This window comes from Pipistrellus kuhlii, unplaced genomic scaffold, assembly GCF_014108245.1.
Source record: "Pipistrellus kuhlii isolate mPipKuh1 unplaced genomic scaffold, mPipKuh1.p scaffold_m20_p_111, whole genome shotgun sequence".
NCBI classification, from domain to species: Eukaryota; Metazoa; Chordata; class Mammalia; order Chiroptera; family Vespertilionidae; genus Pipistrellus; species Pipistrellus kuhlii.
In genome coordinates, this window is record NW_023425418.1 from 232,290 (window position 1) to 248,488 (window position 16,199).

At 49.6% G+C, this 16,199-nt stretch overlaps 2 protein-coding genes across 2 annotated transcripts in view; both read right to left on the reverse strand.

Moving 5' to 3' along the window:
• LOC118715895 (leukocyte immunoglobulin-like receptor subfamily A member 5) overlaps positions 1 to 11,407 on the reverse strand; it is a 34,250-nt gene extending 22,843 nt beyond the window's left edge. Inside the window, exons 1-4 of the mRNA XM_045579694.1 lie at positions 11,374 to 11,407; positions 11,173 to 11,208; positions 10,736 to 11,011; positions 10,289 to 10,591 (exon numbers count right to left, since the gene is read on the reverse strand). Of these exons, the coding sequence (XP_045435650.1) occupies positions 10,289 to 10,591; positions 10,736 to 11,011; positions 11,173 to 11,208; positions 11,374 to 11,407 (649 nt within the window). The remainder of the gene's footprint in view (positions 1 to 10,288; positions 10,592 to 10,735; positions 11,012 to 11,172; positions 11,209 to 11,373) is intronic.
• LOC118715909 (leukocyte immunoglobulin-like receptor subfamily B member 5) lies at positions 6,487 to 8,077 on the reverse strand. Its single transcript, XM_045579697.1, has 3 exons — positions 7,803 to 8,077; positions 6,876 to 7,025; positions 6,487 to 6,794 (listed from the first exon to the last, which is right to left on the reverse strand). Exons 1-3 carry the CDS (start codon positions 7,818 to 7,820, stop codon positions 6,648 to 6,650), a joined length of 315 nt encoding a protein of 104 aa, XP_045435653.1. The 5' UTR covers positions 7,821 to 8,077; the 3' UTR covers positions 6,487 to 6,647.
• Positions 11,408 to 16,199: the final 4,792 nt, after the last annotated feature.

The following is a 16,199-nucleotide window of genomic DNA, read 5'->3' on the forward strand; positions in this document are numbered from 1 at the left end:
GGCAGGCAAGAGAGTGGTTAGGAGCCAACAGTCCTGGATTGCAAGAGGGATATCTGACTGCCGGTTTAGGCCTGATTCCTGTGGGATCAGTCCTAAACCATCAGTAGGACATTCCCCAAAAGGTCTCAGATTGTGAGAGGGTGCAGGCTGGGCTGAGGGACACCCCCCCCCCCTTTGCAGGAATTTTGTGCACCAGGCCTATAGTTTCATATAAATGGGCAAGAATTATGAGTATATTATAATACTTACATATGTTTTATGTAGAATGTTTTCTAGGTCTTTATTTTTAAAGGGTTTACCTTCACTACAAGTATATTTTTAAAAAAATAGAAAACCTCATTGATGTTTCTCTCTCATCATTGATGTTTCTATTTTTCTCTCAACCCCTCCCTTCCTCTCTGAAATCGATTTAAAAATATATTTTAAAATAATAATAATTGAAATAAATTAATAAAGGACCAACACAAAAAATAATTTTCAGCCACTCACCCAAGGAGAGTTTGGGGTGGCGTGGCCACCAGGACCCAGTGCAAGAGCATCCAACACCACAACCACCATTCTTCTTGGGAGGAACAACAGACCCAGTCTCTGGGCTTCCAAGGCTCCACCCACATGACCACTAGGGGCTCCGCCTGCTGAGTCAGGGAACCATCCTGGGCAGACTCAGAGGTTGGGGACCCACACCCACCCTCTTCCCTGAAGTGCAAAGGGCACCTCCCCTCATGGGAAACGCAGTCACCCCAATATCCTGATGCCATCACAAGCTCTTTCAGTGCCTAAGCCTGGCAGTTCGCCAGCAGGTGGAGGGAAGCAGAAGCAGACCCCAAGGAGCCTGGAGACATTGGCTGACCCACTTCGGCTCCTGCGATGGTGAAAACGGGCCATGGAGCACAGCTTGGTTTTTCCCTCATGTAGACAAGCCCAGCAGAGGCAGTCGCATTCTGGGGGTCAGCTGTAGATTCAGATAGATAGGTGGGGGTCAGGAGCCTACAGCCCACATGAGTGGCTTCAAACATCCTCAGAGCAGATCCAACAAGCTTCACCATCTTCTCCTCTCCCGGCCATTTCATTTCAATTTATTTTCTACTAGAGGCCTGGTGCACAAAAATTCGTGCACTTTGGGGAGGGGGGGGTCCCTCAGTCCATCCTGAGCCCTCTCACAGTCCAGGAGCCCTCAGGGATGTCCAACTGACAGTTTAAGTCTGCTTCTTGGGGAAGCAGGCCTAAGCCACAGTTTGACCTCCCTCTGCAGGAGGCAACTGATGGGCCAATAGGGGGGTGGTTTTTAACCAGCTGGCCCCACCTCCTGATTGCCTTTCCACCACTGCTGGTCCCTGTCCCCTGATTGCAGTTTCTCCCTCTGCCCACTGGCACCTGCGTTGGCTGGCCTGGCACTGTCCACTCACTGGCCCCAGCCCTGCTAACCAGTCATTCTGCTATTTGGTTGATTTGCACATTAGGCTTTTATTATATAGGATTGTTCATTTTCGTTTTTCTTCTCCTTTTTCTTTAAAACTTCATACTTCTCTGTTTCCTTTTATAATTCTATTTCCTTCTCTCTCTCTCTCTCTCTCTCTCTCTCTCTCTCTCTCTCTCTCTCTCTCTCTCTCTCTCTCTCCCTCCCTCCCTCCCTCTCTTCTTACACTTTTTTCTGGCTTTGTTTTCTTAATATGTCTTTCTCCATAGGACTTGGCTGCACGTGGTAGGGGCCAACCTGTTATCTAAGGCCCATTTGTTCATAGCATAGGACTCAGGGGCAGGTCAGCAACCTCCCTCAGGTTTCCTGGGCTTCACCTCCACCTGCCTTCACCTGTCAGCCAGCTGTCCATCTTAATCACTCAACTGTGTGTTTCTGAAAGTGCTTCAGTGGAATGGGGAGTCTAAACCTCTGGGTCTCCCTGAAGGGGGAGGTGCCATTCAGATTTCAGGGAAAGGGATGGTGTGTTTCCTGTCCCAGAGTTACTCTGCTCAGCATGTCCCGGAATATCTTCCTGCCCTCGGCTAGGTGGAGACCTACTCATGCAGCCCATTGGGAACCTGGAGTTGCTCAGCTCTCCCGTGAGGGGGGGAAGCACCAGTCAGGGTCCTGGGTTAGTGGAGCTCTCCGTCCCACCCCCATGTCAGTGACTGACACTTCCTGAGACTGTTCAAACCCATTGGCTTGGCCTCTGCGGCTGTCTCCTCAGTAGAGATCAAGATGTAGGGTGTGCATATCACATGATCTCACTCATTTGTGGGTTATAATGAACAATACAAACTGGTGAACAAAAACAGATCAGAGGCAGAGAAGCATTGATTAGATGCTCAAACCTCAGAGGGAAGGCAGGGGAGGGTGAGGGTAAGGGGGAGAGATCAACCAAAGGACTTGCAGGCATGCGTAGAAGCCTAACCAATGGACACAGACACTGAAGAGGGTGAGGGCATGAGCCTGCAGCCCACATGGGCGGCTTCAGACATCCTCAGAGCAGATCCAACAAGCTTCACTGTTTTCTCCTTCCATAATGATAAAAGCGTAAATATGCTAATTAGACCAATGACCTTCAGCTGAATGATCTTCCGGATACCTTCCATTTGAAGCCACGGTGGAGTGGGTGGGAAATGAGGGGTTAAGGACACATATGTAATAACCTTAATCAACAAAGAAAAAAAAAGATGCAGGGTGTGGTAGGCAGGGTACCTGAGGGGTGGGGGCAGCTGTGTCACAACCAAGAGCTAGGTTTTTTTCTTTCCCTGAGCTGTGGCATCTGGAATGGGCCTGAGCCTCTCTGGAAAAAAGCTGTTTCATGGGTGGTGCGGGGAGTGGGGAGCCAACTGCAGGTCTCCCAGGCACCTCTTTTCCATGTCTCCCCCCAATGCTTCCTACACCGGCCTCTCCTCAGGCACCTTCAGCCCACACCACCCTCCCTCCACTGAAGCCTCAGGTGAGGAGCTGCAGATGAAAATTCTGTGCTCTGGCGGAAACCAGTTTGGCTCAGTGGATAGAGCATCGGCCTGCAGACTGAAGGGTCCCAGGTTTGATTCCAGTCAAGGGTATATACAGGAGAGGGTGTGCAGGAGGCAGCTGATTGATGATTCTCCCTCATCGATGTTTCTAGCTCTCTGTCCCTCTCTCTTCCTCTCTGTGAAAAATCAATAAAATATATTTTAAAAAAAAAGAAAAATTCTGTGCTCTGGTGTGTATGTGTGTGGGGGGGCGGGGGTTTGTCTGTTTTAATAAAGAAAAATTTTTAAACTGTAAATAAACCAAGTATTATCAACAAATGAACTGGCTAAACAAATCAGCATATCCATACAATGGAATACTATTCAGCGGTACAAATAAATGAACTGTCATTTAAACAAAACAAAACAAACAAAACAAAAAAACAACAACAACAACCCTGCAGTAATATGTCTGACCCGGTTGGCCAGCAGCCCTGCCAGATGTTACACAGCTGGATGGTACACGGTCTCAGTTCTGGTGCTTCGGGCTGTGGAGCCCAGCCTGGGTTCCAGGCCCTGATCTTCTCACCCACCCACAGCTGTGAGACCCCCTCCTCATCCTTGGCCTATCCCCCATGAGAGCTGGGGCAGCCCTTCTCATGGCCTCACCTTTCCTGCTGGTCTCAGGTGTTTGCTGTCCTTCCTTGAGGTATCTGTCTCCTCCTCGGATGGACCTCAGTTGATAATCGTGAGTGAACGTGCCCCATGTCAATATTCCCAGCCTGGCCCCGGGAGGAGGTGCATAAAGATCTGCCTATTCGTCTGCCATCTTCTCCGGCCAACCAGAAATACATTTTTAAAAGGAAAATAAAATGTCTCCCTCTTGACCTGGTGTCTGTCTCTCTCCCTCTCTCTCTCTCTCTCTCTCTCTCTCTCTCTCTCTCTCTCTCTCTCTCTCTCTCTCTCTCTAACACTTCCCTTTAGCGACTTTCTTGTTCTATTAATAGCACCCCCTTTCTCTTCTTCTGCTTCTTTCAAAACGTCTGAGTCACTTCTGCTTCCTCCGCAGCCCCTTCTCCCCGGGGCAGGACTCTACTCCTCACACTGGGTTTTTTTCTGCAAACACTGGTGAGAGGAAATTCAGGCTAAATGCAGGGAGAGCTGTGAGGTCTGCGGACTGTCCGCCCGGAGCAGGTCTTTCTCCTCCTGGCGCTCTTTCCCTCTCTGTGTCAGTCCTGCTGTGGAGGAGCAGGGTCCCGAGACCGCAGGGGTGCCATTGGGCAGGTGTCACGAGACAAGGCACCCATGGGCAGGTAGGAGACCCTGCGGGGACCCTGAAGGCAACCTCCTCACACCACTTCTCCTCCAAACCCATAGAAAAGCTGGGCTACTGGTCCTCAAACACGTGGTCCCAGTCCAAACAAACAAAAGAATCCTCAGTGTCAGGAAAGCAGGGTAACTCACAGAAATGAACAGAAGCCATTGGGAGTGGCATTGGGGGGGTGGGGAGGAGGGGAGGTTCCAGAGAAGGGACTACAGGGCCGACTTCACCAAATCTATCCCCCAGAGTGACACTGGGGTCCTGGTGTGAAGTCCCTGCATTGCCACACCCCAAGTTGGGGATCATGTTGGTGTTAAATTGCAGGTGATGACCTCTGGTTGACATTCTCCTGCCCTGATGGAAGGTGTTTGGATGTGTTTCTTCTTACTCTTTCCCTGGGAAAAATGTGTGTAATCTTGGGGGGAGGGAGGGAGGTGCCTGGATTTCACAAGTGTTTAGAATAAATCGCCAGGGAAACTCCCTGCACAGGACTTTGGATATGGACAATTTTCTAGGGAGAGAGAAATGAGAGAAAAAGGAAGAGGAGGAGGAGGAGGAGAAGGAGGAGGAGCAGGAGGAGCAGGAGGAGGAGGAGCAGGAGGAGCAGGAGGAGAAGGAGGAAAAGGGAAACATCCATCAGTTGCCTTTTATACAAGCCCCCACCTGGCATCAAACCAGCAACCTTTCAGTGCACAGGATGTCGTTCAACCAACTGAGCCACCCCTGCAGGGCCTGGGACAATTTTGGATAACACAGTCGTTGTATTTAATCCATATAGAGCAAGCATGTCAAACTCAAAGGCTAACACAGACCAAATAAACAAGGCTTAAGTGTATGTGGGCCACAAGAAAAACACACACAAAAGCTTCCATTTTCATAGAAATGTAGGTTTATCTCGATAGAGACATGCTGAATACAATGCATGGTGAAATAAATGAGTCATCATTAACATAAAATAATGGAACATTTTAATAAAAAAAGTTTTTTATGATTTTAATTTAATTAATTTATTTATTTATTTTTACATATTTTATTGATTTTCCCCCTCCCTCCCTCCCACACATCCCCTCCCTCCCCAGAGCTTTATGTCCATTGGTTGTACTTATATGCATGTATACAAGTCCTTCAGTTGATCTATTATCTCCCCCAGTTTCTCCTCCCCTCCCCGCTAAAATTTGACAATCTGCTTGTTGCTTTACTGTCTCTGTATCTATCTTTTGGTTCATCAGTTTATAATGATCTTTATTATCCACAAATGAGTGAGGTCATGTGGTGTTTCTCTTTCATTGATTGGCTTATTTCACTCAGCATGATGTTCTCCAATTCCATCCAGGTTGCTGCAAATGATGAGAATTCCTTCTTTTTTATGGCAGCATAGTATTCCATTGTGTAGATGTACCATGGTTTTTGGATCCAATCATCTGCTGACGGGCACCTAGGCTGTAAATTAATATTTTTTCTTGAACAAGAACTTACCAGACACTGAATAACTGCACAAATGAATAAGCATAATGCAAAGAAACCTATTTTTTTTGTTCCCCGAAAGTGAAATATTTCCTGATGTGCACACCAAACAAATCAGTTCAAGACTAATGATGTGACCATCAGCTGCTAAATATCAGCATTTCATTCTTTTTTTCATTTTTTTTTTCTGATTTCTATTCCATTGTGCATGCATGCCACCTCTTTCTTACCCATTTGTCTATGTAGCTAAAGATTTGTTGCAAACCTTGTTTTTAAATTCTTTGTTTCAGTGTATGTGCCATTGATGGCAGTATGACAGATATCCCCTATTTGTCCTTCACATACCCCCTCCACCCAAGCCTTCAATTCTTGATATAACAGCTTAGGACATTGATTTTTAAAGGTTTTTTATTTTCTAATATATTCATCATTGTTTTTAATTTCATCATTTCATAGGCCTGTTGTGAAGTATTTAGATGATCATTTAATCTAAAATGTGCATTTATGTTTGACTATCAAAAACTCTGTTGCTTTATTTCCAGAATGGAGGGATATTGGTTATCTTTTTCATTTTTATTTTTTATTGATTTCAGAGAGGAAGGGAGAGGGAGAGAGCTATAGTAACATAAATGATGAAAGAGAATCATTGATCGGCTGCCTCTTGCAAGCCACCACTGGGGTTTAAACCCACAACCCAGGCATGTGCCCTTGACTCGAATCAAAGCTGGGAGCTTTAAGTCTGCCAAACTGACTAGGGCTAGGTTATCTTTGACTATAGAACCAGGTGACTCTCAGAGGGTCCCAGGAGCTGCTGGGGGTCCACATCTGGTCTCCAGGCTGGCTGGGGTCACCAGCTGAGTGTCCATGGGGTAAGTACCCATGGCCTCTGGGGTCCCTTCAGGCCCCCTCCCTGGACTGTGGGGTCTGGGTCCTTCCTGGGCTAGTGGAAGGCTAGAGCAGCGTACAAGCTGGGCTCTTCTGGGGGCTCCTCTGATGAGGAGGAAGGGGATGCACTTGTCTGCCGTCTAAGGGCCAAGAGGTTCAGCTGAGCATAGGTCACATCCTGGGGGCCATTGGGTGGAGCAGCCTAAAGCAGGGAGAGAGAGAGATGGGTGACACCTGGTTGGGGTTTTGACAAGCCTCAGGGCCTGGGGAGAATGGAACCCACCTGAGTGTCCTCTTCTGCTTGTCTGCCCTTCTGGTCCAGCCACCCCCCACAAGGGGAGGAAGGAGAGGTGGCCATTCCCAGTGCAGGTCTTGGTCTTGAGCGGTTCACCTGGGCATACGTCACTCCCTGAGGGCCGCCATCCTGCCTGGTCTGAAGGAGTCAGTGAGACAGAACAGCATCTCCTTGATTTCACAGTAGAAATCCTCCTGTCAATCATCCTCATGTCGCCAGAGAGATGGTTTAGATTTAGACCTTAAATAGACCAGGTCCCTCTCCTGTTGGAACCTGCAGGGCCTTCTAGAGCCTCGGGGCCTCTGGGTGTTTCTGTGGTTCTGACTCTCATCCTAACGCGCTCTCTCTCGCTCACTGGGCTCCAGCCTCATGGCTTCTCCTCCTGAAGAAGCAGGTCCTGCCTCAAACCTCTGCTTCAGCTCTTTCCCTGCCCACCCTCCCCCACCATGCACTCTCCCCCCTCCTCTTGCTTTTTATTCCTTCACAGCACTTTGCTCTCTGGGACACTGTCTGCTTGTTTGCATATTGTCTCCCTCGCCCACAGGTGAGCTGAGGGCTGCACCTTGGCCCCTAAATGGACTGGTAAACAGTGAGCCCCTCACATCTGCGGGGTGAATGAGTGAAGGGATCCTAGGACTTGTGGGTGAGTCGCTTATTCCTGTCTCCTCCTGAGACCTGGGACTGCACAAGGTCAGACAGGGGACGAGGGGCCAGCGAAGGGGGTCCCATAGGAGGGACTATGGGGTCACAAGGAAACCAGGAGGAGTAAGTCACAGCAGGATGACCTGGGGGCCCAGAGGAGAAATCAGTGTGGATGCTGCTGAGAAGCTGGTGAGGTGGAACAGGGAAGGGTACACTGGATTAAACTGGGAAACAGAAGGTCCTTAGTGGCCTGGACAGGAGTAGGGGTCTCACCCGAGGGTCCAGCTCCATGCTCTCCCCAGGCTGCAGGTCCTTCACAGAAGCATCTGCTGGGGGAGAACAGGGGGTGTCTCCTGGCAGGTCCCCGAGACTTGAGGTCTGCAGACCCCGCCTGCTCCCAGATGGGCCACTAACCCAGGGTGAGGTGAGGCACCAGGTCACACAGTGTGGGTCTCAGTCCTTCTCACCCTGACTCCCAGCCTCCCAGCCTAACCCTCCCCATCGCCTCCTGAAATCCCTGTGCCCCCTTCTCCAGGGCAGCTGTCTCTTCCTCTCACAGAGGGGCTCCTGCTGGGTGTCAGCAGCTGGGCCTCAGCTGGCGGAAAAGACAGGAGTGTTAGGGGCAGAGATGAGCCATGGGTGGTGGAGTTCTAGGGTCTTTGGGTCAGGAATTACATGATCTGCAGGCCTCTGTCTTTGGCCTCTGGGTGTGCGGTCCCTTCAGGAGGTTGGACATGAGCCCCTCTCTGGGCTGGTCCAGAGGGTCCATGTCAGCCCTGGGTGGTTAGGAGCCCCTCCCCAGGGATTCTACTGGAAAGAAGGAAACCCTGACACTCACTTGTGTGCATATTTCATGAGACTGAACGTCTGGGCTTACACTCTTTCTAGGGTTTTTTTTTTTTTTTTCATATTCTGGAGAAGTCTTTTTTCAGCTGACCTTCTCAATCCATTTGGTTTCCTGTGGCAGGTGCTCTGAGCACCCCGTTGTGTGGCCCAGGTCACCCCGCCCCCTACTCACCTGAGGTCCTGCATTTGCTCTGACGCCGGTGTCGGAGGTAGAAAAGAAGGAGGGAGAGCACCAGGACCAGGGCCACTGAGACCCCGATCAGGATGTTCATGTTCCATGAGGGACCTTGGACACAATTGATGTCATAAATGAGCCAGTGAAGCCTTTGAATGAGCATCTACTGTGTGTGAGGCACGAGCTGGGGTCTCACTCATCTCCTCTCACCTCATGCACCAGGGATTGAAGACCCCACCACCCACCTCACTGAGGCTCAGAGAGATTAACCACGTGCTCCAGGTCACCCAGCCTGGACGGTGCAGGGCTGGGACTGGAACCCGGTACTGTGGGTTCCCTGGGCTGTCCTCACACTGACCCCAGGGGTCACCAGCTACATATCCACGTCTCATCTGGAGCTGAGGTTCCTTCCTCATTACCTGCCCCCAGCACAGCACAGACAGGAGGGCTGGGTGTGGGGTGGACTCTGAGTCTCTCCTGGGTCCATCTCCCCACTGCAGGGTCCTGACGTCACTTTGGGAATATCAGGGTGGACTGGGGGATCTGCCTTCCTGAGCTCTGTGAGGCCCTTATGTCACCTCATCTGCCAGCAGCCTGTGAGCAGGATGGGACCAGGGTTGAGCAGACAGGAACCCAAAACTCAGATTGGAGAAGGGACTTTCCAGCCCCACAGCAGGAGCAGCAGAGCCAGGAGCTGACCCAGGGCTGATCCACCCTGTTCCCTCCTCTGAGCTGAGCCTGAGCTGAGGGAAAGGATTGGGTGCCCAGACCCTTGTCCCTCCCTGTACAGTGTCACCGTCACTGAGACAGAGGGGACAGGCCCCATAACATCACCTCCTGAGGACTTCCCTATGAGACTCTCTCCCAGGAAGTAAGGGCCAGGACCACCAGGAAATCTAAGCTGTGGACAAGGAATCTCTCCTTTTACACCTGGAGACACTGAGGCCCTGACAGGGGAAGGGCGGGTCCAAGTGAGAGACATCAGAGTTGCCTGAACCCCCACATGGTTCAGCTGCTGTCCCCGAGAAGGCTCCAAACACCTCCCCACAGAGCCACTCACTTACCCGTCTGTGTGCCTGACTCTGTGAGTGGGAGAGACTGATCCTCAGAGCCTCCTGGGTTCAGGACTGGACAGGAGTGGGAGGGGGCTGTCATCTCCCCTCATGAGCCCACCTCCTCCTCCTCAGCCTGCCCCCCCACATCTCCCTCTGCCATGACCCATCACCTGCCTCAGATCCTGAGATTCCCAGCCCCCACCAGGACACATGCCCGTCCTTGAGGATCTGGGTCACACAATCCCCTGACAGACTCTCGGGACTTGCTTCGAAAGGTAGGGGGGTAGAGGGCGGGGGAAGGCTGTGCTTACTATGTGCAGAGCTCCCCAGTACTCACCAGCTGTGGAGGTGGGCCCTGTGGGTGGGGGGCTGGGGCCTCCAGAGGGTCCTGGAAATAACAATAGAAAGGGGTGAGGCTGGGGCTCACTCTGGAGTCTGCAAATCACTCAGTTTCTTCTCCACCATCTGCTCTGTGACCCCCGAAGACACTCCCTCTGCTCACTTAACATCTTCCCAAGCCAGTTAATGGGGGAAAGTCAGCAAAAGTAAGAGCATCTCTGAGGGCAGATTTCTGCTGGGTGACCAATACTCAGACCCTCTCTCTCACCCCAGCTCATATGTCTCCTGGGGGAGGGACCCTCAGCTGTCTGTGCTCAGAGAGGCTGAGATCAGGGGCTCCTCACCTGACACCAGTAGATCCAGAGGGTCACTAGGGTAAGACCACTCCTGGGGATGCTTCCGAAAATTGCCATAGCATCTGAACGTCCATCTGTGGCCGGGAGTCACAGGGCCCACATGGAACAGGGCCTGGGACACTCCACTGGGCTGTGGTTGTGAGTCCAGGGCCCAAGAGAGCCTGTGATCTCCTTCCTTAGTCAGAATAAACCTGTGAAATCCCTCCCTTGAGCCACACTGGAGGGTCACGTTCCCTCCTGAGGGCACGACAGAGCTGAGCAAGACTGAAAGCCTAGGTTTGCTGTAGAATCCTAGGAGAGGAGGAGGCAGAGTGTTAAATTAGCTCATACCTCCCTTATGTCCCCAGGGCTGGGCTGTGAGAGGGAGACACCCTGAGAGCAGACCCCCTTCCTAATGGTAAAGCCTGAAGCTGAAACCCCTGGGAGTCCTCTCACCTGTCAGCACCAGCTCCAGGGGGTCACTGTGCCCTGACCAGCCCATGTGGCTGAGGTAGTTACAGGTATATCTCTCTGAATAATTTCCCGTAATGAGGAACTGAGCTCTGTCTCCAGGCTCCAGCGATTTCTGTGTGTCCAAGTGCCGAGTACTGCCATCCCCATACAGATGGTACTCCTGAGCCTTCAGGGTCCCCCGACACCAGAGGGTCACAGGGCTCCCATAACGGATCACAGGGCCTGGGTCAGCCCAAATGGTGGGTTTGGGGAGGGTCCCTGGAAGGAAACCAGAGGCTGCATTACAAAGACCTTCCCCATCCTCATCCCCAGCTCAGCCCAGGATCCTCTCATTTTAACACCTCAACCCAGCACTTCTGTGTTCCTCTTGAGCCCCAATGATGAAGGAAGAGGAGGGATGGATCCTGGGGATAACTCACCTGCTTTCACATGGGTCCTCGGGCCCAGACACAGCCCTGGAAGAGAAATCTTATGAGATATTTCCACCCGGAAGTCTGAGTTGAATCCCTTCCCATAACGTTCCGATCCATTCTGGCTGCCTGAGCCTGAGGTTCCCCATGAGCCACAGAGTATGAGCCTCCCCTTCCCGCTTGCTCCCCGTCCCCGTGTCCACAACTGACCAAGGCAGAGAAGAGCAGAGAGGATGGATGTCATGGCATCTGCTCTGAGGGCTCCCGCTCTGCGGATGGAGGAGGTCTGGGCCTGGAGGACAGAGACGCACAGGATGTGGCGAATCAGGAGCTGCTGCTGCCCTTCCGGGTTTTTACAGCTGGGGACCCACAGCCAGGGGACAGCCCCTTCTCTGGCCTGGCTCTGTATTTTTCCATGATGAGAGCGCAAGAGGACTCCAGGGCCTCTGGAGGCACAGCCCATATCTGGAGTCGCTTCTGACTCCCAGGATTCTCTGCCGGGTCTGAAATCCTTCCGCGGGACCCAGGTCCTTGTCCTGACTTGATCCTCTCAATAGAAGTTATTAATTTCCTCTCACACACAGAATTGACTTTTGGTCTTTGACCTATTCATAAACATATTTATTGATCACCTACGACCTGCCCAGTATTTGTGCCTGAACCAGAAATACATCCGTGATCAATCCAGGAGACCCATCGCCTATATTTTGGGAATTTTTCTTGGCAGAGTATGGGCTTTCAAAGGCTAATATTGCAACGACTTTACTTACAAAGGAGAAATGAGAGAAAATGTGGGACCATCTGGGGACCATGACTAGACTGTGGTTGATGGGGATGGCTGTTTGAAGAGGTGGAGTCCGAAGAGGTGGGAGTGAGAATATTCTTGAAGAAAGGAACATTCTAGGGAACCCTACAGACATAGTCTCTGGACAACAGTAAGAGATGGTGAGGTGGTGTCTGGTCATAGGCATGGTCTACCTCCCCACGCCCACCCCACCCATGCAAGGATGTGGGATTCTGTCTATAAGGCAAAAGGAATGCATAGGGATGGACTGGGATGCTCAGCCTGAGTTATGAAGATTATATGGGCCATGTATTACAAACCAACCAGAGAAATGAAATGTGTGTCAATAAAAAGGTAACATCAACTCTAACTGAGCTCCAACCTTGTGTTTCCAGCCATGCTCCATGAATGTCTTACATGGATTTAACCACACAATACTTGCATAGCCCTGAGCAGTCACAACACATGTGCATGGAAGAGAAATGAGAAGAAGGAACATCAGTCTTGCTTCTAGCCCTGTGCTTTAAGCTGTAGGCTTGGGAAGGAGCTTGCTAGTCCTACAGAACTCTAAGAAAGCAGCAGAGACATGTTCAATAGTAGACAGTGTGAGTGTGTGTGTACTATGTGTGTGCATCAGTGTGTGGGGGGGGGAGGGGGTTTCATGCACCTGTCTGGTTGAATGAAGCAGAAGTGAGAGCTGAGATTGGAGGGTCCCATTTGGATGATCATGAATAGCCTTCCGTTCAGAAAGAAGAGTCTGGGTTCACCCTGAAAACAGTGAGAACCATGGAAGGGTTTTGAGCAGAAAATGGACAGATTCTGAAATGAGGTCAGATGCCTATGTGGAGGGTGAACTGGAGAGGGGAGTGAGGGTGTGGAGCTCAGATCTCAGGACGGTGGTGGAGGTGACAGCTGCTTTGGGGTGTGTGAAGGTGACCTCCCTCCCTGCCTTCGTGACTGCGGAAATAAAGGCGTCCTAAGGACAGTGAGCCCAGGGGTGGGGAGGGAGGAGCCTGGGCCTGCCCAAGATGCATCTGCTCCCACAGGAAGCTCAGTGCCTCCTCCTGGCCCTGGGATGCAGGTCCTACATCTCACTCAGGTTCCCCCTGACTCTCTGTCTCTGTGAGCAGCTGGATTTCTCCATGTCTTGGGGTCCAATCATTTGAGTCATTGTTACCCCTTCAGAGCACCTTTGAGGCTGGATGTCACCCTCCTCTTCAAAATGTGGAAAACTTCCAGGTTTCAGAAAAAAAATGACATTCATGAGAGACCTGTCCCAAGGCAGTAACACACAGAGAGACACACTTTAAATAACTATTGTGGCTCTACCACAGCCTGAATGGTTGGGGGACACTTGAGCAGCCTGCTTCCTCTCTTGGTCTCACTTCCCCCATTTGTAGACCCGTGTTCCAAACACCACTCCTACAAATGTGGTGAAAATTCACCCTATCTGAGATACAGGGCAGTGGAAACCAGCCTTTCAGGTTTAAGTGGAGCTGGTGGCGGTTTGAGAAATTGAAAACTAGAGACATCACATCCAAAGTAGCAGGAGGAAGACTCCTCATGTGGAGTCACCTGAATCATGACAGACCCTTGATGTGCAGTGGGAGGGGGCAGGGATCAAGGTCTTTCCATCAGGTGGTGCTGTGCCAGTTGGTGAGTCTGTGGGACACAGTGAATTTTCATGCCTACTTCATGTCTAATCTGTCATATTTAGTTTTCTAAACTCTACAATCATATATTGATTTTTTAAAATAATTTTATATTTTATTTCTTTTTTAATATTTTTACTGATTTCAGAGAAGTGAGAGGAAAGAGAGATAGAAACATCAATGATGAGAGAAAGCCATGGTCTTCTGCAGGCCTCCAACCAGAGACCGAGCTCACAACCCAGGCATGCTCCCTGGATCGGAATTGAACCTAGGACCCTTCAGTCTGCAGGCCGGCACTCCATTCTAGGGAAATATATTTTATTGATTTTTTACAGAGAGGAAGGGATAGAGAGAGTTAGAAACATTAATCAGCTGCCTCCTGCAACCCGCCCCCCTCCACTGGGGATATGCCCAAACCAAGGTACATGCCCTTGACTGGAATCAAACCTGGGACCCTTTAGTCCGAAGGCCAACGCTCTATCCACTGAGCCAAACCGCCTAGGGCTATTTCTTTTATAACAAGCTGTTTTTTGTTTTGTTGCTCATCTTCTTCATGCTCAACACACCAAGAGGATAAAAGATATTAGATAAAACATACTTGTAGTGAAGGTAAACCATTTTGAAATTTTAGACCGAGAAGAGACTCTACATAAAACGTATGAAAGTCGCATGCTGATATTTCTATGCCCCTTCTGTAAGAAATTGAAGGGATATGAGAAAGAGACATTTCTAGGCGCCCAATGGATCCAGTGAGGCGCTGTCCAGGACGCAGTACTGAATTCACACCACCTCTCAAGATTAACATACTAAAAGGGCAGAATTTGGGGAGATGGTTGGTGGTCCATGGTCTTAAAATAAACCTCCTAGATAAACACCCCCATTCCTGGTCAAGGGAAAGCAGGTCTTGGTCAGCACGACCTATTGAAAGGAGGTGAGCCCTAACCAGTTAGGCTCAGTGGATAAAACGTCGGACTGCGGACTGAAGGGAACCAGGTTTGATCCTGGTCAAGGGCATATATCTTGGTTGTGGACACATCCCCAGTAGGAGGTGTGCAGGGAGCAGATGATTGATGTTTCTCTCTCAATGATGTTTCTAACTATCCCTCTCTCTTCCTCTCTGTAAATATAAATATAGATATAGACATAGACATAGACATAGACATAGACATAGACATAGACATAGACATAGACATAGACATAGATATAGATATAGATATAGATATAGATATAGATATAGATATAGATTGAAGAAAGAAAAAGGTGAGCTGTCCTGACTTGTGGATTCATGATGACAACCTTGAATTTTCTTTGCAGGATCAGGTTGGTGCTGTTCACCCATCAGGAAAAGGCATAAAATCCCAGTGGAAGATATTGTTCTAATATATTTTTATTGATTTCAGAGAGGAAGGAAGAGGGAGAGAGAGATAGAAACATCAATAATGAGAGAGAATCTTTGATTGGCTGCCTCTTGCATGTCCCCTAATGGGGATGGAACCCAAGACCCGGGCAGGTGCCCTTGACCAGAATGGGACCTGAGACCCTTCAATCCACAGTCTGACGCTGTATCCACTGAGCCACACCAGCTAGGGCCCAGTGGAAGCTTTTACAGCAGAGTCTCCAATGACTTATTTTTCAACTGTTAAAGTGGCATTCATCAGACAAGTTCACAGGATGTGGTGGGCAGGGTCCCCACAGAGCACAAGATGCCTGTTACACAGGATACCAACTCTTATCACCCCAAAAATAGCAGGTGCTTGAGGGTCTGACTTGAGCCACATCCCTGAACAGGCCTCTTGTCTATACTGACATGTTTAGTTTTCTAAACTCTACAATCACATGTTGATTTTTAAAAAATAATTTTTACATTTGACACTATCACAGATGGTCCCCATTTTCTGCCCATTTGCCCACCTCTACCCAACCCATGCCTGCCCCTCCCTTGTCCTTCACCACACTGTTGTCTGTGTCCATGGGCTATGCATGTATGTGTTTGCCTAATATCTTCATCTTCTGTCATCCAATCCAAAAGGCAGTTTGATTCTGCATTTTGACAAGAAAATAAAATCTACAAGATCTGTTTTGTTTTTGTTGTTTTATTGAAATCATCTCTGGTTTATGTGTCAAAACTCAGTTGAGAGAGAGAGAGAGAGAGAGAGAGAGAGAGAGAGAGAGAGAGAGAGAGAGAGAGAAAGAGAGAGAGAGAGAGAGAGAGAGAGAGAGAGAGAGAGAGAGAGCGCTCATTATTGGTGTATAAAAATGCCATTGATTTCTGGATAATTTTATATCCTACTACTTTGCTGAATTCAATTAATTCCAGTACCTTTTTGGTGGGAGACTTTAAGGTTTTCTGTGTGCAATATCATGTCATCTGTGAATAATGAGAGTTTTACTTCCTCCTTTCCAATTTGGATGCCATTTTTTCTTCTTCTTCTTGACCGATCAGGGTGGCTAGGACTTCCAGCACAATGTTGAGTAAGAGTGATGAAAACAGACAACCCCGTCCTTTCCCTATTTTTAGTGGAAGTTGTTTTAGTGTTTGCCTATTGAGTACGAAGATGGCTGTAGGTTTGTCATATATGGCCTGTATGGTAGTGAGGTAT